Source organism: Hesperophylax consimilis, chromosome 22 (genome assembly GCF_061612785.1).
Source record: "Hesperophylax consimilis isolate HC1 chromosome 22, BYU_Hcon_1.0, whole genome shotgun sequence".
Lineage (NCBI taxonomy): Eukaryota > Metazoa > Arthropoda > Insecta > Trichoptera > Limnephilidae > Hesperophylax > Hesperophylax consimilis.
The window spans coordinates 6,664,114-6,691,969 of NC_142857.1; the positions used below are offsets into that span (position 1 = coordinate 6,664,114).

Consider the following 27,856-nt stretch of genomic DNA (forward strand, 5'->3'; position numbering starts at 1 on the left):
CAGCGTTTCATTTCTGAATTGCGGTCTTACACTAGGGCGATACTGAGATTATCATCCACTCTGGAACGTGCCACAAGTATAGTATTTTTATTTTTAATTAATATTTTTACTAATAAATATTTTTCGGCGTGCTTCTAATGTTACATTTGCGGACCGAAACTCGAACTGAGGCACGAATTACGAGAAAGGAATTTGCGGTTGCTTCGTTACTTTCCCAGTTATAAGGTTCACTTCGACAATTCAGCAATTCGTATACGTAGCAAAAGGTATTGAAATCAAGCATTAGTGTTAAGGCCCAGTAGTAAGCGTTCAAAGATGATTTCAAAGTGAGATTATAAATTTAGGTCCATTATATTAATTCGGACAAGGCCACTTGCATTGAACACGTGTTCAGATACAAACTGATTGACTAATATTTTATTAGAAAATGATCATGTAGTCACATTTTAACAGTATAGTGATAAAAAGACATCTTTCTCCGAGTACGGCCAAACTGCACGGACTATCAATGTGGCAAATCCAATGAAAGTTATGCCTTTTGTGCAAGTAAGTACACAGTTGAATAATGGTTTGTGGCCCATCTCCATTGTTTTTATTGTGTATAGGTACATTACAACACAGGGGTGAATATTACATTGGTCAATACTAAATGCTTAGAGCAAAATTGTAAAAGATTTCTTCAGATGTTGGTCTCCTTCGTTCCAGAAACGGTGCATCCCTTTCAAAACCCTCGTCTTTCACCAGCCGTTCCTGTAAAAAGAAACACTTTTCAATCAAATAATTCAAAACTTTCAAAACAAAGCCATAGACTTGCATTAAATGCGCATAAATGGAGTAGAATTTTTACAATTTTATTAGTCTAAGAAATATACTTAACTTAAAAATTCTTAAATATATATCTACGCTCTGGCCCATTCAATAATGCAGTTTAGTATCGTTGCATGGGGGGGAGCTTACAAATCACTCAAAGGCTAATAATAAATAAAAATAATAAAAAAACCATCAGACTACCCAACTTCACAACTTTTCCAAGACTTTCAAGTCTCACCACTAAAAAATATGTATACATAAAATACGCTGCTTCAAATCCACAAAGATCTCTATAAGAAGTCACACCATGCCATGGTTCGTGTCGAGAGCAATAGGCAAAATACAATGGGTCGCTTATGCACTCCATTAATGCACACCAGTTTTGCACAACACTATTACAAGTACACTGGAGTGGTGTGGTTTTGTGATTTAGTTGGTTTAACTAACGACAGAGATAAGGTTAGAACCGGATTATAATAAATATAAAAATAAAATAAACCTCACTACCTTAAATAATTTATCTAATAAGAATCACGATGACATCTCATTATATTATTATATAAAAAACAAAAATCTCTTCACTTTATATGTTTTTATGAATTTTTTTTTCTTCCAAATCCATATGTATTTTAAGATTTAATTTTTATTTTTTTCCCTTTACAAACAAGTGTTAGACTCTAGTAAAAGTAAAAATTTAATTAATATTTGAAATATGTTCTTATTATTTCTTTTTCTTATTATTATTTAGTGGTTATTATACTTATTATTCATAACCACTAAACAATCTGGAAAAAATGTCAGTAAGTAGGAAATTATTAAATTTTTTATTATTTTTTATTTTTCGATTTAAAATTAGTGGGTGACAATATGGGTTAAGTGACCAGTCACGACGCGTGGAAAAACTTTTTGTTCGTTTCTGAAAAAAAGAATATAAAAGAGTCATCAGAAATCCAAAAAGTTATATCTATGTTATAACTTTTAATGACTCATATGTCAGTTTAGACAATTTAATTATTCAAGACAATATTAGCGATTTCTAAACGAAAATCTGAAACAGAAAAATCAGAAAAAGATACGGTCACATCTAGGACTCGAACCCAGGACCTAAAGCGGTGCCCCGGCAAGGCAAGGGTCCTGGGTTCGAGTCCTAGATGTGACCGTATCCTTTTCTGATTTTTCTGTTTCAGATTTTCGTTTAGAAATCGCTAATATTGTCTTTGTTAAGATTTCAGGTACTGAAATATTAATATTGGTGCTTGTCACCCTAATGATGTGGCAACATTTATTTTGTGTTAGCGATTGCCGGGGCAATTTCGTATTGCCACGGATTTAATTTTTCTTCTCTTGTTACCATCCGTCTTGGGCGGTCGTTTTGGCAAAACGGCGGAGCTGCCAGGTTTTCACTTACATGTGGGTTATAAAACCGCGGAGAGAGATAGCAATATTGGGCTCACATTACATGAGCTGCCCTACGGGTCTTTTTTATTGTTAAATAAAGACCACTATTCGAGAGCTGGAGTTATTATTGAAGACTTACTCCAGTCATACTTCCTTGGAATCTGGTGACTCACCACGCCGGATTGCTCTGTCAGGAGAGTGAAGTTAAGATCCTGAACATTGGTCATTCAAGAGCCGGATGATTATTATTTGGATTGATCCATTTGAGACGGAAGATCATTATTTGGAGTGGTCCAGTCGGGCCTCATCATCATCGGGAGTGGTCCAGTCGGGCCTCATCATCATCAGGAGTGGTCCAGTCGGCGTCCTCATCATCATCGGGAGTGGTCCAGTCGGCGTCCTCATCACCATCATTGGATTGATCAAGCGAGCCTCATCACGACGCTCGCATGCACAGCAAATCAGGTTGTAGCCTTCCTTTCATTGTCCTTTCAAATTCCATTTAAAAAAGCTAAAAATCTGTGTAGATGCCACATTATTTCGTATTGATTATATCGAATTATATTCGGGTGTTCATAATCAGATGCTTTCAAAATAGCATAAAATTGTTGGTGATAATAATTTTTATTGTTGTATTCTGCCGAATAACTTTGCTTTGCCTTACCTACATATCTAGCCACGCGTTTGCAAACTTTGTCTTTGCAATTTGCATGCCATAGTATTTTGATCGGTTTCTTTATAATCCATAGTATTATTTTATTCACGTCAAAACGTCAAACTGCCGTTTCGAGTTGTGTATTAAGTTTTAAATCAGGTTATTGTGTTATTCGTTTCTAAAAAATGGAACTCGACAAGTTGGTTAAACAGCGCGGGGTGTTGAAAGGTTCATTAACGAGATTTGAAACCTATTTAAGCAACGAAAATGATATTAGGCCCAGCGTATTGTCGTCGAGATTAGATGCCATCAAACCTTCTCTGATGGAATTCTCCAAAATTCAGCTGGAGATTGATTTATTGAATAAATCAGAAGATCATGACGCGAGGGATAATTTTGAAGGTACATATTTTAATTTAATTGCATTAGGACAGGAAATATTATCAAAATTTAAGAAGATTGAAAATGTCCCGAATACATCTGTGAATTTACCACCAATATCAATACCAATTTTTTCAGGTTATAGTCATAAATGGTTGACTTTTAAAAACTCGTTCATTGCCCTAATTCATGATAACAGTAAATTAAATCATGTTCAGAAATTTCATTACCTTATTAGTTATGTGTCCGGAGACGCACTTGATTTGATTAGTTCTCTAGAAATAACCGGGGATAATTATACTGCAGCCTGGACGATGCTTATTTCAAGATACGAAAATGTCAGACTTATTGCAAATAGACATCTGAATTTCTTATTTAATGTTACACCGTTAAAACGACAGAATCATCATGAATTGCGAAATTTAATTGATCAAGCAAACATTCATTTGAGAGCTTTACATAATTTAAAGCTTCCAACAGAACATTGGGACACATTAATTATACATATTCTAACCTCAAAGTTAGATAATCACACACGTAGCCTGTGGGAATCCATGGAGTGCGATAAAATTTATCCTACGTTCGAGCAGTTTAGCAATTTTATTTCACAAAGGTCGCAGATCCTGGAAACTATCCAAGGTGATAATGATGGAATGCAACAGAAAGCGGAACCAGTTGCAACAAAACCAAAGTTTTTTAATTTTAAGGAAAGGAATTCTACGAACAAGGTTACGTTAGCGTCAAGCAACGTCAATTGTATGCTGTGTAATGACAGCCATTTCATTTATTCTTGTAAAATATTTGTTAACAAAGCACCAGCGGCACGAAGAAAGTTCGTTTCAGAGAGCAATTTATGTTATAACTGCCTAAAGCCGGGGCACCCTTCAAAGGTGTGCAGGTGGAAGGAAAAATGCAGTGTTTGTGATCGAAAACATCACACTCTGTTACATATCAATACTGATAATGTACAAGCGGGTACTTCAACTGGCAAGGGTCAGTCGGAGGCACCAGTGAATTTAGCGTGTCATAGCGACATGAACGGGCGAGAAATTTTACTATCTACCGTAATAGTAAAAATAGAAGACGCGTACGGTGGAACACACAAAATACGCGCACTTTTGGATTCAGGTTCAATGTCTAATTTTATTACAAAGGATACTTGTAAGAGATTAAATTTGCATTGTACAAAATTGAACATACCTGTTTCAGGTTTGCATAATAATTTAATTCATGTAAAGGAAACAGTTGACATTAAATTTAAATCATTATGTTCTCAATACGAGGATGAAATATCTTGTTTGGTATTAGATGAGATTTCTTGCAATCTTCCACAGACCGTGATTAACCCAAAAATGTTGAACATTCCAGACGGTGTCCGGTTAGCTGATCCGCAGTTTTACCAGCCAGCTTCTATTGATATGCTGATCGGAGCAGAGGTTTTCTGGCAGGTGCTTCGTACGGATCAGATACAGTTAGGAAAGGGTAAACCTACATTGCATCGAACGGAGCTAGGCTGGATAATATCAGGAGCTGTACAGAGTCGTCATAATACGAGGCCAGTTAAAGTTTGTCATATTTCATTAAATTCTTTGCAGAACCAAATAGAAAGGTTTTGGAAGGTTGAAGAAACCGAAAATAGTAAGCATCACTCTCTGGAAGATAGTGAATGTGAAAGGATTTTCGAAGGCACGCATAAACGCGATGCAAACGGTAGATTTGTAGTCAACTTACCGTTTAAATCTAACCTATCTCAATTAGGAGATTCATTTAGTATTGCTAAAGGTAGATTAGCGTCAATGGGAAGGAAATTCTTAAGACAACCTAGTTTAAAGGAACAATACTCGGAATTTATTGATGAGTATCTTGCGTTAGGTCACATGACTGAATGTGAACCTCCAAAACGCGATGAAATTACTTATTATTTACCACATCACGCTGTATTTAAAGAAGCAAGCACAACTACTAAAATTCGTGTTGTTTTTGACGGGTCGGCTAAACCCGCTCGAGGGATTTCTTTGAATCGCGCTCTAATGATTGGGCCCACCATTCAAAATGATATATTTTGTCACTTGGTATTTTTCAGAAAACATCAATATGCAGTCACCGCAGATATTGCAAAGATGTACCGCCAAATTAATATCAACCCGGAACACAGAAATTACCAACGTATATTATGGAAAAAGGATGCGGAGGATTGTTTGAAACATTATACGCTAAACACGGTGACATATGGTTTGGCTCCTTCGCCTTATTTAGCAATACGTTGTCTGCACCAGCTAGGTAATGACGTTTCATTTACTCATCCATTAGCTAGTAAATCCCTTAAGGAAAAATTTTATGTAGATGATTTTCTTTCTGGTAGTGATTCCATTGATACTTGTCACGTGCTTAAATCCCAAATCATTAATGCGCTTGCTACAGCAGGCATGGAGATTAGAAAATGGAGGTCTAATGCACCCTCAATTAATGATTCTAAAGATAATTTGGAATTATTGCCAAATGAATCCAATGAAGCTAAAATTCTAGGATTAATATGGGACACCAAACTTGATGAGTTTACTTATCAGGTAGAAAACATAGACTCAAAGTTAGAAGTAACAAAACGTCAAGTTTTATCATTAATTTCAAAGGTTTTTGACCCTTTAGGACTGGTAGGCCCAGTAATCATTGTCGGTAAGATAATTATGCAAAGATTGTGGAAGCTAAAAACATCCTGGGATGACGAGCTACCCAATGACCTTTTATTGGCCTGGCAGACTTACACGCTGAGTCTCAGTAAAGCAAATCATATTCGTGTACCGAGGAAAATTTTCTGCTTCAATAAAAAATCTTTTAGCTTACACGGTTTTTGCGATGCATCTCAAGTAGCATATGGCGCTTGTCTGTATTTAAGATCTACCGATGAACACGGCATTCACCAATCACAGTTAATATGCGCTAAATCTCGTGTAGCCCCACTAAAAAATTTATCGTTACCACGTCTTGAGTTATGTGGAGCACAATTATTAGTTAAATTAATGAAGCGGGTGACGGCAGCTCTCCAAGTAACAGTTGACACCACTTTGTGGTGTGATTCGTCAATAACATTGGCTTGGATTGCAGGAGAACCGTATCGTTGGACTACTTTTGTTGCTAACCGCGTATCAGAAATACAACGTGAAGGTGATGGCGCTATATGGCGTCACATTTGTTCAACTGAAAACCCAGCTGACATAATTTCCAGAGGAATAACATCTCAGCAGTTGAAATCATCTTCATTATGGTGGTCAGGACCACCATGGCTCACGTCCGACGAGGATAAGTGGCCACGTTCTACATTTGATACTCCCACGGAGTTGCCAGAAACGGCGAGGATAGTTTTGGTTACTAGTAGTCCTGTCGATTGGGAAATATTTAATAATTATTCTTCATTAAGACGACTGAGGCGCGTAGTTGCTTATATGTTACGTTTCATACATAACTGTTCTAAACGAAAACCGATGCGGGTCGACGAGCTTTCTGTAATCGAACTGGAACATGCCATGCATGTAATGATTTTGAACGCTCAGCGATTCGCATTTCGTGATGAAATAGCTTCTTTGAGTAATGGAAGATTTGTATCTAGGCGGAGCAAGGTAAAGGCACTAAATCCTTTTATGCAGGATGGGTTATTGTGTGTTGGAGGTCGACTATCACAATATGATATTACCTCGGTCTCTCAAAAACATCCAATTTTGTTACCACAAAATCATAAGTTGACTGACTTAATAATAACCCATCTGCATTATGAGAATTTGCATTTAGGATGTAATGCTCTGCTCGCATTACTGCGTTTACGGTTTTGGCCAATATTTGGTAAAAACGCAGTAAAGCGAGCACTGCATAAATGTATTGTATGTTTCCGAGTCCGTCCGCGCGAGTGTCGCCAGCTCATGGGTGACCTTCCTGCTGACCGATTCCGAATCCAAAGACCATTTTATGTAACCGGCATAGATTATGCAGGTCCAATTTTAATTAAGTCTGGTTTAACCAGAAATGCCAAGAGTGTAAAATCTTACATATGTTTATTTATTTGTTTTTCAACGAAGGCAATTCACCTAGAATTAGTGACTAATTTAACTTCAATGGCATTTATGAATGCATTGAAAAGATTTATAGCTAGGAGGGGTAAACCCTCACGACTCTTTAGTGATAATGGAACTAACTTTACAGGTAGTTATAGGGAACTTACTGAACTATTTGATTTTTTGAAGGCATCTGATAAGGAAATCCATAATTTTTTAGCCCAGCAGAATATTAGCTGGAGTTTCTTGCCTCCCCGCTCACCGCATCACGGTGGACTTTGGGAAAGTGCAGTTAAAATGACTAAGTTACATTTAAAAAAGGCAATGCGGTCAACTGTTTTGACATACGAAGGCATGAATACCATACTAATACAGATTGAGGCTTGTTTAAATTCCCGTCCTCTGACTCCATTATCATCAGATCCAAATGATTTAAACGCACTCACTCCTTCACACTTCCTTATTGGCGACAACCTGTTAGCATTGCCTGAGCTTGATATCCATCATCTGCCTACAAACAGGCTTAATATTTACCAAAAGATGTCTACCGTTGTTCAATCTTTTTGGCACAGATGGAGCCGGGAATACCTAGCAGAATTGCAGAACCGAGTCAAATGGCAAGAAGGACGTCAACGCAGTTTACAGCCTGGTGACATGGTCATCATCAAAGACAACCAACTACCTCCGCAGTACTGGAGGATGGCGCGAGTGACGGAGATCCACCCTGGTCAAGACGGACGCGTCCGCGTCGTCTCCTTGAGGACGGCCAGAGGTGTCACCAAAAGAGCCGTGACACAGCTCTGTCTACTTCCCATGGAGGATCCTTCCTCCAACCTGGATTAAGAACAAATTACAACACTAAAAGTGATGTTATGTGTGAATCAAAATGCCGTCAGGCTCAACAGTGCCAAGTGATAAGATATTTTCTCATAAGTGGGTGCAGCGCACCAGAAGTTTCTACGTTATTAGACTTTTATTTTTTAATGTCAAGTCTGACATAGGGTTATATACGTTGTTAAGTTTTTTGTTATTATTTTGATATCCATGTATTGAATATTGTTTATTTTTGTATGTGAACCTGTTGGGTAAATTCTGAGTACCAATGTTGCAATCTCTTCCTACATTATTTTATGAAAAACGACTATTCCTTAATACTCGTTTTGGGGCGGGAATATGTTAAGATTTCAGGTACTGAAATATTAATATTGGTGCTTGTCACCCTAATGATGTGGCAACATTTATTTTGTGTTAGCGATTGCCGGGGCAATTTCGTATTGCCACGGATTTAATTTTTCTTCTCTTGTTACCATCCGTCTTGGGCGGTCGTTTTGGCAAAACGGCGGAGCTGCCAGGTTTTCACTTACATGTGGGTTATAAAACCGCGGAGAGAGATAGCAATATTGGGCTCACATTACATGAGCTGCCCTACGGGTCTTTTTTATTGTTAAATAAAGACCACTATTCGAGAGCTGGAGTTATTATTGAAGACTTACTCCAGTCATACTTCCTTGGAATCTGGTGACTCACCACGCCGGATTGCTCTGTCAGGAGAGTGAAGTTAAGATCCTGAACAGTCTTCAATAATTAAATATTACAATTTGAAGTTATACTCAATAAAGTTATTCCAAAAAATAAATAGTCAATTTAAGTTTATTTGTTAGGTTTTCACACACACATTGATAAACAACCGTATTTAAGCGTAATGAGTAAGATTAAGAAAGAGACGCTCTGATGGTTTGGGAATGTAGAGGTAATGAAGAATATGTGACGCAAATGTTTTTTGTTTGTTTGTTTTTGAATATTTATTTAGATGTATGCAATTTTGTTCATACATCTACTAGAAAAATACATAAAATACATGTGAATGGTAGAAGTACATTAAATGATCAGGTGAATCAGATACTTGAGTCTGTCATGAGTCAAAATAATAGAAGAGTATGTAGGAATGTGAATGAGGCAAGGACTGTTTTTTGGCGATTCTTCCTCTCTGCACAATGAAACAAACGATGTCATGGTTGGTTATGTTTTCGGGATAAGTGGAAACTTTCAAAATAAAGCAAACTTACATGTTTATTATTATTAAAAAAATAATTCTATCGTAGAACTAAAATGTTTCGGTGTGTCGCTTCAAAAAAACTATTTTTTTAAACATTTGTGATTTTGTAAAAATTCACAATTTTCGACTTATTTAAACGAAGATGGCTTTTCACAAATTAATTGAGTGTTTTTATTATTCACCATGTCTTGTACTGAATTTAACTAACTAACTAACCATCACGCCGTTTCCCGCAGGGCTAGGCAGAGAGGACGGACCGCCAAACAACTCGGTCTTGGCACACGCTCCTTGCCTCATTCACATTCATACATCGTCTCATACATACTCTTCTATTATTATGACTCTTGACATGGCCCGACTCGAGTATCTGATTCACTTGATCGTGCCATGTCTTCCCCGGGCGTCCCCGACTTCTGCTGCCATTTACATTTGCACCGTATATTCTCCTTACACTTTTTTCTTCGCTCATACGCTCTACATGCCCAAACAATCTAAGCGTCCCTTTCTTGATCTTACTCACTACGCTTACATCAGCCTTGCACTGTTTGCGGATCTCCACATTTCTCACACGATCATACATGGTTTTACCACACATACGCCTCATGGTTCTCATTTCTACAGCATTCAGTCTACTTTCATCCTTTCTCTGCCAATTCCATGCCTTACTTCCGTACATCAGGGTAGGTACCAGCACTCCATTGTGGAGTGGACTGCTAGATTCGCTTCTTTGGACAATATTTTTTTTGTGCCAACTGCGTTCAGTCCTCCATTAATGGAGTTACCTGTTATTTAGTGAATTTGAATTTAAAAATTATCATAAAATATTGACTGATTTTTTCACTTAAAAATTTCTCTCGAAAAAATAACTTTTTTGTTGATATTTCTCCTGGTAAAAATGTTCATTAATTTCAAACTATATTATTTATGTACCTAGTCCATTAATTCAGTAGTCTTCTTGTTCAATAAGGCGTGTCATCCAAGATTTATAATCTGGGTGGGACACATCGGTAAATACCACATAATGGTTCAGGTCACAATTCAGCTCAGCATTCTTAACGCCAAAAGACACGATTCCCTTCAGTTCCCAGTGACCGTTTCTGAAGAAAAACATTCCGCCACCGGAGTCCCCGTTACAGACACCGGTGCGTCCATTACCAAATCCTGTAAAATAATTAATTAACTTTATTAGAAAAGATTTTTAAATTGGGTAAAACTGTAACTCTGATTTGAATTCCTGGACATGTTGGTATCGTGGGTAATGATATTGCGGATGCCTTGGCAAAACAAGGAGCAGTGTTGCCAACTCAACTACTTCAAAATATGCTAGAGTGACGGGAAAAATATGCCAGAAATATGCTAAATTCCTTTAAAAAATGCCAAAAAAAGCGCCAACATAAATTTAACTTATTATTTATTGAGAAATAGAGTGATGGGAAAAATATGCCAGAAAAATGCTAAATTACTTTAAAAAATGCCAAAAAAAAGCTAACATAAATTTAAATTAGAAATAAAATCAGTGAAATAAAATATCAATATCTTCATCTTCATCTTCTTCTTCTTCATTAACAGCAGCTGATGTGGAAGGCTGAGAGACGGAGTCGTAACTTTCTTTGGTCCCAATGCAGCGTAGTACTTTGTCAGGAACAGTGTAAGAATAACAGCACTTTCCTGCTCTCTTTAGGCCAAATCTCACGTACAAAATGGAATTCAAGGTTCTCACCGCCAAACGATTTCGGAGTTTTGTTTTGACCAGACTCATTTGACTAAATACACGTTCAATGTCCGCATTTGAATGCGGCAATGTTAAAATAGACATTGCAAACTGACATAAATCACCGAAGGGGTTATTATTAGCTGCATCTTTATATTGCATGACTTCATTCCAAAACTCTACAGTGGAAGTCAAGGATTCCCATTTAATGTGAACTATGTTTCTCCATTGAGACACCAGTTTTTCAATCGATATCATTTTTGTTAGTTAAAAAATTGGTTTTTATTATTTTCATATTTCTGTAAAAATAAGACAAATAAATATGCTAAATGCTAAAAGCATAATAGTTATTCTAAATATGGAGTAATTATGCCAAATTTAGCATATAATATGCTAACTTGGCAACACTGACAAGGAGCGTTCAACCCGGTTGTTACCCTCGTAAACGACATTCCCCTATCTGACATCTGACATTCCAATCATCAAAGATATATCCCGCAATGTTTGGTCGGAGTATTGGCACATTGCTAGTCAATCCAAGGAAGCCTGCTATGCCTCAATACAAAGGACTATTCCATCAAAACCGTGGTTTCAGCAATTTCCTCATTTTTCCAAAAAAGAAATTTCTTCACTCATTCGAATGAGGATCGGACATTGTTCCGTTCCTTCCCACATTTTTAAAATTCATGTCCTTGACTCCCCAGATTGTACATTTTGTGGACTAGAAGAGGGAACTTTAGATCACGTATCTTTTGGTTGTCCCTCTCTAAATAAACATCCTCTCTTCTATAAAGCCTTATCTAAAATTGCCTCCCCTCCATTCAAAATCTCATCTCTTCTCAGTATGTCAGTCTGAACTGGACTCCAATTTTATTATAATTTTGAAATTTGCCTATTTAAATAAAAATTAATATCTAAATTCACCTTGCATTTCTCCATAATTTTAAATGATCTCCAAGAACACCCTTGAAGGGTGAAAGCCAGGAAGAATGAAAAAAAAAAACAAAAAAAAAACTCTAACAGTGTCGCTTTACCAAACACAACTTCAAATTAGAATGCTACCCAAGCAGCAGTTAATCTTATGTTTAATTGGATATTTTATTTTATTCTATTTCTTCTCTTTGTTATTCATATTTATACAAAATATGTAAGTAGACTTGGGCACCAGTTAAAAGTACATATACCTATTATTTCATTATTATTTTAGTACTTTACTTATCAAACAACTTATGAAGATGTTAATACTCATCCTAATTTGACTGTCCTAAAACGGGAATCCTCCTAGTTGGAAAGTCAAAACATTTCTTAAATAATGTATAATCTTTTACTAAAAAAAAAAAATAATAATAATTAAAGACGTTAAATCGTCACTTAGTTTCAATAAACCTATAGATAAAATTTAAAAAAATACATTTGAAATATTATTGAAGTTTTTGATTCACGAGTTATATACGTTCCAAAACTTAGGTGCATTATGTTGTATAGCAGAGATGGATTTCACTCGACTCGTGTTTGCTTTAGTAATCTTTTTGTAATCGCTGGTGGGCCTACCATTTTGTTTCTTCTAAACCAAATCCTCTACATTATTCTAGCTCTTCTTCTATTCAGGATGTTCAGGCAAATATTATTACGTTTACAGTTAAAAAATGCCGTTTTTACGTGCGTCTCTGAATAAAACTCTACGCAAAACATCATTCAAATAGTTGATTTTTCAAAATATTGAATGAATCAAATACAAAACAAAGCGGAGTAAAAATTACTTTAAACAATATTATTTCAACTCACTTCTGTTTTAGAAGTATTTATTTTTATTTTTTATTAATCTTAAGTTAACTCAAGTGTGCTAATAGTTTTAGAAACGTATAAAAAAATTACAGGAATTGGCAAATAATGGATCTTTAAATATTTAAATGTAAGTATATATTATAAGTCACAAAAAAAGAGAAAACATCAATATTTAAGGAAAATATGTTTTCTCAATTCCTCTTTAAACTTAACCATCTTCTCAATCTCAGTAACTTCCTTCGGGATTTTCATTTTTATTTTTACTTCAAGATTATGTACTCAATCAATGTTAGGAAATTTAAATTATTTCCACATTTTAAATTTCCTTAAAATGGTTCCCGAGGCGGTGGTACCCATACCCGCCTCCAAAATTGTTAACCTTTTCATGATTTGTCAGATTAATGACGGGGGGCGCTATCAGCTCGCTAGTATAGGGCAGCCCTTCATCGGGCCCTGGTCGTACGAGTACATAACACACAATATTATGTACGACATTAACTGATGTTAAAATATATAGACAAACGGTAACACTATCGTGTCATCTTGGGACCCAATAAAAGTTTTATAACTCTGCACATTGGAAGGTTATTTGATAAAATTTAAAAAAAACATACGTACCAGCACAATATTGCTTGCCTTTGATAATATTTGCAAAGTGATCGTGAGACTCGATGCAAGATTCAAACGGGATAATAGGCAAACTTACAAGTCGTGGATCATTGGTGGCTTCGACAATTTCGTCCATTCCCCAACCAACCACCTGCAATACAACATGATAGTTAGTAATAATAATATTTGGATAATTTATATAGCGCCATTTGCGTGAAAAATCATCTCAATTGCCATTCGTCGCTCTTTTCTTCTGAAGAGACAAAGTCCATTTGTAGAGTACTACTAAATGAATGAATCTGCAGTGAATCGATTTAATCTGATTCCCCTAGTCTTGTGAAAAAAACTTTCCTTGAGATTCCTTAAGTAAGAGACTGGGACTAAACGTTCAAAATAAACTCGATACTAACAGACGTAGAACATGGGACCTAGAATGGACCTCTAGGACTACAACTTCACAACTGAATACGGAATAAATTTATTAATTCCTTGAATAAGTGAGACGCGTTTCGCGGTCGCTTGGGCTAGGGAATAAAGGTAACCCGGGTTTAAATGAATTACGGCGCAGGAGCGTGATGGAGTCCTGAACAATACCTCCGGAAATTTTGTGGTGCGCCGCCCATAGTATCCGCGCGCATATTAACCAGAATAATATTTAAATACCTACGAAACATGGGAAATATGCGAGAACTTGGGGGAGGGGTGGCAGATTGAAAGGGGCAAGGGTTGGTTTGGATTACTTCTACGGTGTCATTAAGGAGAGATCGTTTTTATGGATGGGAAAGATGGCTCTACGTTTTTTAAGGGGGAGGAGGTTGGGAATTTTCTGTCGCGGTAGCGTTGGCGGGAGATTTCAGCTGACTCCCAGGTCATTTTCTCGGTGCTTGAGAGATCAGAAGTGGACATTTCAGAACCCGAGTATTCCGAATCCTCTGAGTCTTCGGCGGCCGAGGTGTCGCTAGAGTAGGAGGATACAGAATCCGGTTTTGGGGGGCATCTGATGATAAGGGTGGCTTGGTTAAGGCCGGAGGTGGATGCTACGGATAGATTTCGGAGGCTAATTGGGTGAGGTGGCGGGATGATACGATTTGTGATTTTTTTAGTAGGCGAGCTGCAAGGAGAGGCTTGGGAGGGGGGAGATGCACGTGTATTTGTCTATTGGGGGTGCGTTAGTTCGAAACGTGTAATTTTTCTTCTAAGTAAATATTGTTTTTATCGGGGCGTGATTCGAGGAATGAAGTTAACTCGAGGTCAAGGAGTTCGTTTTCATCAGAAATGGGGCTGGATACATTTGAGTGATAGCAAGCTTGATTAATAATTTGGTGACAGGGAGGAGTGAGAATTGGATTAAGTAATAATAATAATCAGGGTAAAAAATTTTGAAAGAGTGTAAGACTCGAAGGGAATCTGTATGCCAAATGTAAGAAGAAGACAAGTTTGTGATGGGCTGGTGGGGCAGATCTGGACTATGAATTTCAGCGCTGATTTCGAGGATCACCAGAGTCTCGTAGCCAGCGATTTGTCTTACTCGTCGTTCGGGCGGGAAACCCTCTTGGTTCAAACCAAGGTTCACAAAACACGAAGAAAAAGAGAGGCCTTTACTGCGGCGCTTTCGGAATGAGACTACCATAAAACTTGTTTATCTAAAAGCCCCTATAAAGGCGTATATAAACAAATATCAAAAATATATAACTTACCTTACCGTGTTCTTTTTTAGCGATAATTTCGCGCAAGCCCTGGTTACCCGACCACAGACAAACAGGGATGATGGTGTTCGAGTATGTGACAGGTTCCTCGGTCACCAAAGCCGCCACATCATGTATAGGTGGGCTAGTCACTTTATAGCCACCAGGTAACTCTATGCTTCTAACGTATTTCTGGGTAATTTTATTTCTAGTGTTAACTCTGTCGTGAACTCCGAATTCTAGGATCATGTCTGCAGCTTTTAATTTAGTCCATCCATCGTGGACGCAGTGAGCCGCTGAAACATACATTTCAGGTGTGATAGTTTCTCAAATTAGTTATTGGGTGCGTGTAAGCTGAGCTCTCATGAAGTCATGGCTCAAACCATACAAACCATAGTCGGTTAGGGGTTTTTTAAAAGGTACACTGGCAAGACACATTTTAAGAAAGGATAACGTTATGCTATCAGTAATCACATAGTTAGAAACCCTAGCTGAAAAACATGTATTAGGTGATTGATTCTATATTTTTATTTCGGGAGTTTAGGATCACACGGGCCTATCTATAAAAACATAGTTTTGAGAAAAATGCAAATAAAGATTGAAATGCTGATATACCCGACTGTATCTCTTAAACAGCTGTATGTAAGAGATCTTCGTATCACCAATAAATTATGACATTACCGAAACCAAGCTTAACTCAAAACACCAATTTTCGCAGGCCCATGTGATCCCAAGTCCCCGATTTGATGTATCCATTTTATATACAGTTGTTTTTTCTTCATTATAAGCACCTCATTTTTTGGTTTTTAAGCAGGTCAATTTCACAATATTAACTATAACACTAAAGCACCCATGTAACGAAAAGACACAATATAGAAAATAGATACAGAAGAATAACAATTCAAGTGACAACAATGAAAAGGCATAAAGTACATTTTATTTATTTTTAAAGATAAACTAATGTTTATAAAACAAGGTTTTTTGCATAGCAAAAAGGATAACAAATTATTATAAGCAATACCTAACCAAACCTAACCTACTTAACCAAGTTAATAAAGTTTTTGTTTCATCACTTTCCATGACTTTATATAACTTTTTAAAGATGTGATGAATTATCATTGTGATTATTTACCGGTCACCGTTTGTGAACACGTATTTTTCAAAAATTTCCCTCCCCCTTCCCCTTTCGTTGTTCTTTTATGTGAATAACACTCAAAAGTCACAAATGCTGCCAATCGTCTGGAACCAGTGAGACTATTGCATCCCCAACTGGGGTATGTTGTGAGGCTGAAGGTAGAGTGGAGGAGAAGGATGTGGGGAAGAGGAAGGTGGGGGAGTACCTGGCATACACGACTTCAAGCAATCTTTCAATTTTCAATAGTGGTCTTTCACCAGGGCGATACTGAGAGTATCTTCCACTCTAGAACATGCCGCAAGTATACTATATATTATTTTTTAAATAGTGAGTTGTGAAATAAAATAAATTCATCAAATAAAAATTTGCTTGCGCACGCCGGGATTTATTTATTTGCAAAAACAGTATAAACAAGTACATTGCAATATACCAAAAAGAAAATCTCCCACTATACCAGAACATATGACCTATCATTCGACAACGGCACACGATAGCAAAGAAGTTACAGACTTGTTCGCTGATTACTTCTCAACGGTCTTTAGAAATGAATTTCCAACACTCAATGTTAATAATAAGGAAGATCCTCTGAACAACACATTAATATCCTCAATTAAAATAAATGAAGAAATCACCTTGAAATACCTTTCAAACATAGATATTAAAAAAGGACCAGGAATTGATAGGCTACCCGGAGTTTTTGTACGCAACTGTAGTAAGTATATCTGTCTTCCGGTTTGCGCCATCTATAAAAAATCACTGACAGAAGGAACGTTTCCCCTCAAGTGGAAATCAGCTGTTATCACACCCATCTATAAAACCGGTGATAAGCATGACGTTAAAAACTACCGTCCAATTTCCCAACTTCCTATTTTAAGCAAAGTTCTAGAAAAAATTGTCTTTGATCAATTATACTCGGCTATTTCCACAATAATTACACCGAATCAGCACGGATTCATGGGAGGTCGGTCTGCGACATCCAATCTGGCCCTTTTTATTAACTTCTTGCATAGCAAGATGGATGACAAAGAGCAGTTTGATACTATGTATACAGACTTCTCTAAGGCTTTCGATCACGTAATACACTCAATTCTTTTAAAAAAGCTTGTCTTATTTGGTAAACACGGTGACCTATTTAGATGGATCAAATCTTACATTTGTAACCGTAATCAAGTAATCTTAATCAACGGTGTCTTCTCGAAATCTATCGAGGTAAAATCTAGTGTCCCCCAAGGGTCCCACCTAGGTCCGCTAATGTTCAAAATTTATATAAATGACATTGGATCATGTTTTCAAAATTCCAAATATGAACCTTATGCCAATGACATGAAAATATTCAAAGTTAATCGTTCTCTTTCTGACTGCGAAGCGTTACAGAGTGACCTAGATAGGCTTTGCAAGTATTGTAAAGTTAACTGTCTAGATATAAACGTTTCTAAATGTCACACTTGTAATGGTTCCGTCCTGCTACATTTATACCTACATTAAAATAATGATTATTTCTCCTGTCTGATCTGCAAAATGTTGTAACATCCTGGTCATTGTCCTTCGATTTTCCTAAGCTGTTGGTGGCGCCCTTTAAAAGTAGTCCTTAAGAGGAAACCCTAGCTAAGCCTTTCGATCCCCGTATGGAACATACGGTAAAAGATCTTAAGAGTTATCTCGCAATAATGCCCTTTTTTCAGCGTTGTGTTTCTTTTTTTGGTTTTGAAATTCATATGAGATATGAACGGGCTATTAATGCATATATTTGTGGTAATCCTGTTTCGTTTAAATTAGAGTGAGTGATCCCCTTACCATTGAAATTTTTAAAACTTTCTTATAAGACTGCGCGTTTAACCTACTCTTGTCCCCTACAGTACGCCTAACTCTAATACAGTAGTAATCACTTGTAATTTTTTTTCCTTTTAAGCCCTTTCCGACCTTAAATAAATCCGAGGACATGAAATAGTTTCGTTATTGTACAAATTAGTATAGTATAGTATTGACATGCATTGTGCGACGGTTTTCGCCATGTCAGCTCCGGGGTCTCCTCCATCTGTTTTAACATATATTAATTTTGTTACTCGACACCTAATCTTTTATAGGGAAGGGACGAGAGGGGGGGGGGAGAAGGGGTAAACTATATGATCGAAATATTTTTTCAAACTTCGTTGGCACCTCCACTGACCAATACGATAACGGTGGATGGTGATCAGAAATCAAACGCTGACTCCGACGTGGCTAGACTATACCCCATAGCTGGCAACCCATTTCATAAAGGTACCCTGACCTATCGGATCCGTTCACGTCCAAGAGAAAGTGAATTAAGCCGTCACGCCATTTCCGAAATCGCTCCAACGCCCATTCCTCCGGACGAACTACTTTACTGAGTCTAGATGGGGAAGGTAATTGCATCCCATATCATGATACTAACGCGAAAAGTGTGTCGTGTAGGTTTTGCCTGATGAAGCTCAAACTCCCACGTGCTGTCAGACCTACACTCCACCTCAAAGAAGCTGCTGTAATTCCGCCAAGGGAGTGTTCCAGTTGGCTTACAACAGCTTCCCGGTCGACACCATTGGATAATGTGATAGAGCTACGGACTTATTCTCACGTAATATCACGCCGTCGCCCCCCCTCGCGTGGATTTTCACAGACGTCCAAAGTGCCTTCATCCTATACTCCCCAACTGCTGACCATGTTCTCGTTCATTACCAGTTGGCATCACAATTTTCATTCCACTTTCGCGCCCCTTAACTCAACACGGCCCCGTCAGAGGGAGTAGTCCCCCAGCGCGCCGTTGGTTCGATCCGTCCACGTTGGCAACCCCTTCCACGTGATAGCGTGAGAAAAAAATCCTTCTGACTAGTCCGTATTTGTGGGATACGGATTTGCAGCGACACTATCAGACATTAACCAACTATGAAGTTTAATCGAGGGTTAAATTTGGGAATGAGGTAAGGCTTGAGGGTGGTAATATTGATCTTGTCGGGGAATCCTGAAAATTGACATGTCGGTTTTATTTACATATTAAAGTGAATTAGTAGTAGCTGTCAGTCGGCAGATATCAGGACCGCGCGTTCTAAGTTAATCTGGGAATTTGGTTGTATTGAATTGGAAATAAAAACACTTACCAAGCCCCTTACCCGCTAAATAGCAACATCCAGGTGGGATTTTACACAACCGTTGCCATTTGTGTGGGGTGTCAGCAAATATCACTAGATTTACCCTGAGTTTATACCTAATATTTTATCTTCACCTGAGATATCCCCAATCTTATTTTCCTAATTTTGATTGTGTTACCCTCGTTATTTGCCGTAATGAATGTACTTCGATCTTCCCTCCCTAACCTAGTAATTATTGAAAAAAAAATTGTTGTAACACGGCTTCGATCGAGCCTAACACGCGATAGCAAGACACTTAGGTATAAAGATTTCCAATTATAAATTTAACTTTAGTCCGAGACTTCATCAAAGTGAAGCGAGAGATTTTAACACTTGCGTTCTATTTTATTCGAGAAGAAATTTTTGGGTTTATTATTTTTTTATTACAATTTTTGTTTATGATCCGTGACTTTATTTAAATCCATAACAATCGCGTTTATTCGAAAAGGAATTTCAGGGTTTATTATTTTTTTATTACAATTTTTGTTTATAATCCGCGACTTTATTTAAATCCATAACAATCGCGTTCAACTTTATTCGAGAAGGAATTTTAAGGTTTATTAATTTTAATCACAATTCATTTATGATCCGTGACTTTATTTAAATCATAGCAATCGCGTTCAATTTTATTCGAGAAGGAATTTTAGGGTTTATTAATTTTAATTACTGAATTTAAACCAATTAAATTTTTCAACCTGAATTAATTGTTACGTCTAGAACACTGAGTCTAACTAATTGTTCGTAGTTTCAAAATTCTTTAAGGTCCGGTTTATCATTCCTTCAAACACTGAATCTAACCGTATGTTTTTGACCAGAAAATTTTCTAAGGGCGGGTTGTTTCGGAAAATCTGAACAATTAATCAAATTTCAACGTTCATTTTCAAGTTCTGTGAAAGATTTTTTCATGTTCTGTTTTTATTTCAGTTTTGTCAAGCAACCAGCCTTTGATGATATAATGACAGAACATGAATAAGACTTTCACAGAACCTGAAAATGAACGTTGAAATTTGATGAATTGTTCAAATTCTCCGAAACAACCCGTCCTAAGTCCAGAATAAATTACCAAGTAGTATTAATACGTAGCGTGACGTGTAACCTTCCTTAAAGGTCCCCGGCAATTTGTGTCGAACTCTGTTTAACTAATTGTTTGACTAGAAATTTTCCTAAGTCCACGAATAATTACCAAGTGATATTAAAACGTAGCGCGACGTGTCTTTGAACGGTTCCCGGCGATTTGTGTCGAACTATCTCAAAATTTCACGAAAAGACTCCCAGTTTTTTCTAAGTTCAGCCCTTTTATAATTCTGTTTCCTCATTAATCACGTTAAATATATGCTATTCTAACCTTTATCGACAGGTATGTTCTTTTCTATTTAGGTCATAGTTGCATCATGCTAATTAGGCCATTCTGATCATTTCAAAAAGGTTAACACCCTGGCGTTCGTTTCATGTGACCAAATGATCAGACGTGGACTGGGAAGCGGTTCCGAATTCCCATACGGCGTTTTCTATATAACGCTCTAGTGAGAGCTGTCCTTTTGAAGTGTGAATTCCGGACCTTTTATTTTAAAATGCTATTGTGTCCGCACAATTGCTTTAATGACTGTCGTTTATGATGTGGTACGCTTTGTTTTTAACGCCTTCACGAGCTTAGCTTCGATCATCTTCACTTTGCCTCCGACAATTTAAACGGTGTACACGTCCGTTCCCCCCTCTACCTTCCAAACCAATTACTTCCGACAATTTAAACGGTGTACACGTCCGTTCCCCCCCTCTGCCTTCCAATCCAATTACTTCCTACAGTTTTTTCCCATCCCAGCGTATGCTAAATCTCTTGCGTACGATCGTCTCCTACATCTAACATTTAGTTCTCTTCCCTTACCCTTGGTTTAATATAGCCATTTCATTTTTCTCCGATTATTTCTATCTAAGGCTCCCATCGATAATTGTTCTACTTGAAACGTCCCAGTACACATCATGTCGCTTATCTTTTTGCCCTCCGTCCGAGACCGTATTGATTTGATAACTTATTTATTTCTTCGGCCAGTTTTATTTCAAGAATTATTACTGGATTTTCACGACCCCTCTCTGTAATTGTGGGTGTTACCTCGGGTAATACCCTCACACGCCCATTCTCTGTCTTCGTCTCCCAACTCATTTCACATTAATCAGTGGCCTCGAGTCCCTGTCACAACAAAACCGAATGTACTCTCCCATAATTCATCTGCTAATCGTCAAAACATTAATTTTAATGTATTTTCGTCTTCCATAAGCCTCGTGTAAAATTTATTACTTTCGTTAATGATTATTACTGTCTAAATGATGCAAAACCATGTTCGAATTTTTTCCAAAATTAACCCGTTCGAGTGTCAGAAATCGCACACCTTTCTCCCTCTTTTAACCTCAAGTAACAGACCTGTTACCACCAAACCTCGCTCCGTCCCAGTGATGCTACGCCCAAAAAAAAGGTTTTGAACCCCTAAAAATGTCGTGATTCAGCCTTGAATCCAGCTTCGTTCGTTCACCTAATCATTTGGTGGGAATATACCCAAGGTCGATGCCATATAAATCAAAGCCTAAACACACCCCCTCTCTGTAATTTCCTTTGTCCTGTCAGAAAGTCGCGCCCCTTTTTTTCTCTGTGATCATGATTGGGCAATTCAACCCTTCCGTCGCAACCCTAAAGGAAACCTCCCACCTTTGTATGCAGTTCCCTGTAATTCATATGTGTCTGTTCCGATAGATGGCTCTACTATGACGGTTTATATCATTTACCTCGGGAAAGACCTTGGTCCATCACACACTATGACATTCACCAGAAATAAACTCGTAATTAAGTACTCATATTCACTCAAAAATGAACCTGTCATCTCTAAAACGGAATGTAAAGACCTCGGCGTTTACCTTTATAGCAAACTTACATTTAATAAGCACATTGACTCAATCGTTAATAGGTCATATAAAATGCTTGATTTCGTGCTACGTGTAAGTAAAATATTCAGTAATCCGCGTACAATTGTAATGTTATATTTCGCATTAGTCAGAAGTACACTGGAATATGCATCGCCTATTTGGAATCCGCAATATAAACTTTACATAGATAGTATAGAACGAATCCAAAACAAATATACAATATATATTACCCACATATTCAACAATAATTTTGAGTGTACATTTGAAACTTTGCAGCGAAGACGAACAATAGCTGACTCAATATTTATACACAGAATTTTAAACAATGAGATTGACTGTACTGAACTTCTGTCCTTTATTAACTTTAACATACCTTTGAGACGTACACGACATATAGTGCTATTCCACACGCTAAATTATAAAACAAATGCAGCATCTAATTCGACAATTAACCGAGCTCTTCATACTCTAAATAATATTTGTCTTAACTCTAACATTGACATTTTTTCGGATTCACTGCCCAAATTCAAACGTGGCATCATGTCAATAATTTAAAGAATTCAATGCGCATACATACAGATACACATACACACACAAACACTCACACATAACTTACACACGTCACACACACACACCTATAAACTACACAAGTCACCTGGTAATTAAGGAATAAACATACCACTTAGCAGACATTACAAGGAAACATATCATAGGTACACAACATGAAGTATCTTATTCCTGTATATTGTTTCATCTCTGTAAATTATGTACTGTTTGTTTCTATAATATAAAATAAAATAAAAATAAATAAATAAAATAAAATATCGGTAATTAAAAATTACAAAAAGTGAATGACAAATAAATTTACAAGTATGGCAAAAAAAAAGTTTCAAATTTAGGTTCACAATGTTAAGTCTTAAATAATAATTCACGTTTAAATACGTTGTAGGACATGTGGAAAATATCCACATTTCCTGCAAGGCAGTTAATTAGGCTAGTGATTCTTCCCAAGGACATCACCATTGGTAAGTTAGTTCTGCACCTAGGAAGAATCAAAAGCCTGTGTTGGCGGCCTCGAGCAAAATTATCCAGGACATAGAATCCTAATTTAGCCAGAATGTCTGGTATTGATACTAAACCGTTTAGAAGCCATCAGGAGTAATGCAACATCCCTTCTGGAGCCGAGTCTGCTTACACGCAGCATTCCCGAGATAAATGCTGTTGGAAACAGCCATCGGTAATAACCAAACTCTCTCATGTAGAGGTATCGTAAAAACTTATTTTGTATCTTCTCGATTATTAGTATATAGACAGTGTCCTCTGGCCCACCTACCTGAGATCCACTCTCGAGAATGCTACGCACTAAGCTAAAATAAAGCAGCCTTATAACTGCAAGGTTGGTCAAGTCTTTTGAATTGTATATGACAAAACCAAACATCTTAGTGGCTGATTTACTGATCTTTTCAATATGAGCGTGAAATGTTAAGGCGATGCACTACGTCGTGTATTATTTTAAATTGAGCCGCTATCAATAACAACCCTTACGTAGATGGCGATAAGGTTTAAATTCCCGCTTAACACCATCCGCCTGTTTTGATTTATGCAAGAAAAAAACATGGCCAAAAAGTTCCTTTTATTTTATCTTGTGGATGTTCAGGAATAAATATTTAATTTTTTTCCGATCATTTTATAAATAACTTAATTTGACACATTATACAATAAAATCATAACCGAAAATAGGTTCGTAAGTAGGAGATTTTGAACTTTAAAGCAGTTTTCATAGGCCTTATACATTATTTTTTTCTGGGCTTATAAAAAGACTTATCTAAAAAATACTCGATTATTTTAAAGGCCAAGATGTATTCTACTCGCAGTATTTAATTAAAGCATCTGAAACATTTCTAGGCGACCAAATTTTCAAACCAAAAACACATGATTTTGCATTACTTATGGCATCGCCTTAAGCGAATGCCGTACACAATTCCTAAGTCCTTGCAAGTCACCATGTGCTTCAGTGACGTATCTTTCATTTTGTAATTAATTAATTTGAACCTGCGACCTTCGACTTGCCAGTCGAGAGTCTTCTGGAGTAGAGATTAATAACTTATTTGTACGGACAGATCTTCTGTAGTTAAGTTACCTGTAATGACGACATTTTTAGAAATGAGAGCCCCGGTGCACTGGTATTTTAGGTTCTTTTTGAGGTTTACAGTCACCAACCAGGGCCATTCTCCTGGCATCGTCTCTGACCCACCAAACACGTAGGGTCTTGAATAGGAAGACTGCGATATTCCACAGGGGTACCGGTTGCCGCTGGAGCTGGAATAGAAGAAGACGGTTGTGTAATACCTGGCTTTTCAGATCTGCTCATCAACACGACTACAGCTTTAGAAAATGGTCGTCTTTCACAAGGAGAAAACTTACCAATACAAAATATTGATAATTTATTAAGAATCTCTTCAAATTATTAGTAATCCGGCTAAAAACGGGATTGCAGGCCCTTAACCCATCAGGCCTCTGGGACATTCTTTCCAAAAGTCATATTTTTTCCGCTTTCCAAAAATCTTAATGTATTCGCAAAATAAAAACTATTTTTGAGAGGTGATAAAATACGCAATAAAATCTTCGGATCTACCGGATCTGCCCTGATGATGGACACTGCAACGCTGTCCGAAACGTCGGCTAAAGAAAGAGTTAGCGCAACACGGCATAACACCCCAAAAACAAACAATAAAAATGCTTTTGGCCGTGAGAATCTAAAAACTTACCTATATATAAATATCTCTTTTACTTTTATTACGAAGTTAGTGCACTTTACAACCGGACACCCTGTAGTTACCAAAAAATTTATTTATATTTTCAATACGTACCCTTAGTGATAAAATAAAATAAAAAATAAAGTAAATATCTGTAGAATTGTCACATTACAATATTTAATAGTAAATTAAGATTATATTTATTTGTTGTTTTGTTGTATGACGAAACAAAGACATAGAGATAATGAAACATCATTTTGGTCATTGGTTGGTCGGCCAACGTTGGCGTCCAACGCGTTGCAACGGTCAATATACACCAATTGGCCCTACGTGTACTTCAACTTCAGTTTCAGTGTGAGACATGAATGTTACCCCAGTCTTACATCGTGGTAGGAATTTAATCAAAGCTAAAATGGTATATTTCTCTGCAATGAATATTTACTCTTAAGACCAAATATTCTAGAACAGTATTCAACACCATTAGAAGTAACGAATTTTGTTAGCAGATAACCCAAAAAACTTTTTTATATGCTCCAAGGCGACCATAGCTACAGATAAATACGGGCTCATAATACAAACTAAATTGGTTGGAGAAATGGGGTGAGTGTCTGCCTTTCAATGATTTGTCAAAAAATGTATTCGACAAGCAACTCGCAATGTAGTTTCACTATTTAGTCTTCAAACATGAAATCTGCTCACATTTCACATTAAATCTTGTTATGATGCGGTTCTAGTTCATATTCTTTTTACATAATTATATACTTTTTCCATGTAGTACTGCATCATGACATCTCCACCCGTCTCAATGTTTATAAAGTAGGAACTGGCCTAGTATTGTTGAGTGCAACTTCTAGTTTTTGTCTATTGATTTTAGGGTGACATCTGGGTGAGTTACGGCAGAACTCACTTCCTTGCCTGCGGAGAAATCAGATGGTGGGCCCTGATTTCTCGGCAGACGATAGTCACAGTTTTTGGAGTGAAATTATTTGTGAATGGTTTCCCTTTAATCGGAAAGGCGAAGTTTAATTTTAAACGCGGAGATCGTTTAATAATATCGTATAAATGTGTAAATACGAAGTTCCATAGTGGAATTTTAGTTCCGTGGATCGTTTGAGTATTGTAACCACGCGGCGAACATGAATCGCGAACGGAGTCAGACGTGTTATCGGGTGTAATCTGCCTTAAATCCGACCCATCATTTATTGGATGAAGAAGCCAGTGGCTTAAATATTGTGCCCTGTTCCCGGAAACATAATGATAGTATTCTGTGTCGCGGTAGTTGCACTACGCCGACCGCATGTTCACCAGGGCCGTGGGGTGGCCTATTTTTCCTGATGGAGCTGCTTACATAAAGGGAATCCTCGCCAGGATACATGGACGCGGCCGCAGGCACCTGATACCTCTTCCTCTGTCGCCAGAATACACAGCTTCCTGCCACGGTCAGTCGCCAGGAGGCGGAACTGACTCTTCCTCTTGCTCCGGCTGGAGCCCCTAGGAGCTCAGCCTGAGGAGGTGCCGCTACAGCTCGAGTCGGATGTTTCCTAGTTAGCTAGATAGATAAAGTGTGGTCGGAACCTTGGGGGTAAGATTATATCTAACTGTTATTATGTTGTTTTCGTTGTAAATCATACTGTAGAGTGTGTAGACTTATATTGTATTTGAAATAATATACATTCATGTTACTCTAAATCTCGTTTCTTTGACTCTAAAGAACCTACACATTGTAATCTGACACATGTTCTGGTTTCGTACCCAACCCCCTGAGAACCCTGGGATCACAAACATTCTTGTGGGTAACTAACCCTCAAGAATTGGCGCTTCCAGTACAGGATAAAGTTTGTGATTCCACATCTATTAACATAACCTAAAATACTGAAAATTTGGTTTGAACATTGTCTGGTGAGTATTGTAGGCTACACGTAGCAATTTACCCATAGCAACTACTATACGTAACAATCTGTGCACAAATTGCCCCCTGCGTAATAACTCCAAATCGGGAAAACAATAGGTAAAGCAGGCATCAGGAATTCAATAATAACGCTATAATGTAGGTAACTAACCTGGGCTTCTTTGCGGGTTTGCCAGTAGTTTGCTCAATGTTTGGTCTATTCTGGATGCGGTTCTCTAAGTAATATGGTTTCTTTAAAGCGGGCGCTGTATTCTGCGAGCCCGAGGCAACCTTCAACGTGAGCTCCAGCTTTATATCGGCAATATACTCCTTCCTGCCACCGCTGAAGGTTTCTGTTTTGGACAATATCATTCGTAATCACTGTAATCAGTACTCAGGCAACAAGAACAAAAAATAAAGCCAAAAATCAAAGAGTTACTTTAAATTAATCCATGACAACACAGAACAACGAGAAAACATTATATGTATAGGTATATATATATGTATTTATTTATTTCACATATACGGCACAACATGTGCCATTCACATACTAATTTACAGAGAATAGTACAGCAACATAAGGAATGCAACAATATAAATGTAAGTATAATGGTATAATCAGTAAATAGTAAGTAAGGTTAAAAGTATGAAAAAAAGAGATATAAATATAATATAAGTAGCAATCTGTAGTATAGTAATGAGTCAAAGTAAGAAATTATATGTAATAATATACAAAAATTGGTATAAGGAAGAATGAAGTGCTTATAAAATGTCTAAAAGGCATTAAGAGTTTGTAAAAAATAAAATAAAAGATATTAGAAAGGTATATACTATTAGAAAATTAAAGGAATAAAATATATATGTTATGGTTAAGGTTTTCACGGGTGT

The 27,856-nt window shown here is 37.2% G+C and overlaps 2 protein-coding genes across 3 annotated transcripts in view; one reads left to right on the top strand and one right to left on the bottom strand.

Moving 5' to 3' along the window:
• Window positions 1-573: 573 nt before the first annotated feature.
• The window catches only part of LOC149412768 (clotting factor G beta subunit-like), a 36,680-nt gene continuing 9,397 nt past the window's right edge, over window positions 574-27,856 (bottom strand). The window contains exons 3-8 of the mRNA XM_089645093.1: window positions 27,141-27,321; window positions 24,465-24,643; window positions 15,146-15,429; window positions 13,458-13,599; window positions 10,274-10,504; window positions 574-750 (exon numbers count right to left, since the gene is read on the bottom strand). Coding sequence (XP_089501219.1) covers window positions 10,287-10,504; window positions 13,458-13,599; window positions 15,146-15,429; window positions 24,465-24,643; window positions 27,141-27,321 — 1,004 coding nt within the window. The 3' untranslated portion in view covers window positions 574-750; window positions 10,274-10,286. The remainder of the gene's footprint in view (window positions 751-10,273; window positions 10,505-13,457; window positions 13,600-15,145; window positions 15,430-24,464; window positions 24,644-27,140; window positions 27,322-27,856) is intronic.
• On the top strand, window positions 2,565-8,715 carry LOC149412769 (uncharacterized). 2 transcript variants are annotated; one of them, XM_089645089.1, is made up of 2 exons: window positions 2,565-3,265; window positions 4,613-8,715. In XM_089645089.1, exons 1-2 carry the CDS (start codon window positions 3,049-3,051, stop codon window positions 8,128-8,130), a joined length of 3,735 nt encoding a protein of 1,244 aa, XP_089501215.1. In that variant the 5' UTR covers window positions 2,565-3,048; the 3' UTR covers window positions 8,131-8,715. The 2 variants fall into 2 exon arrangements, with proteins under 2 accessions (XP_089501215.1, XP_089501216.1); XM_089645090.1 differs by having other exon boundaries at window positions 5,328-8,715.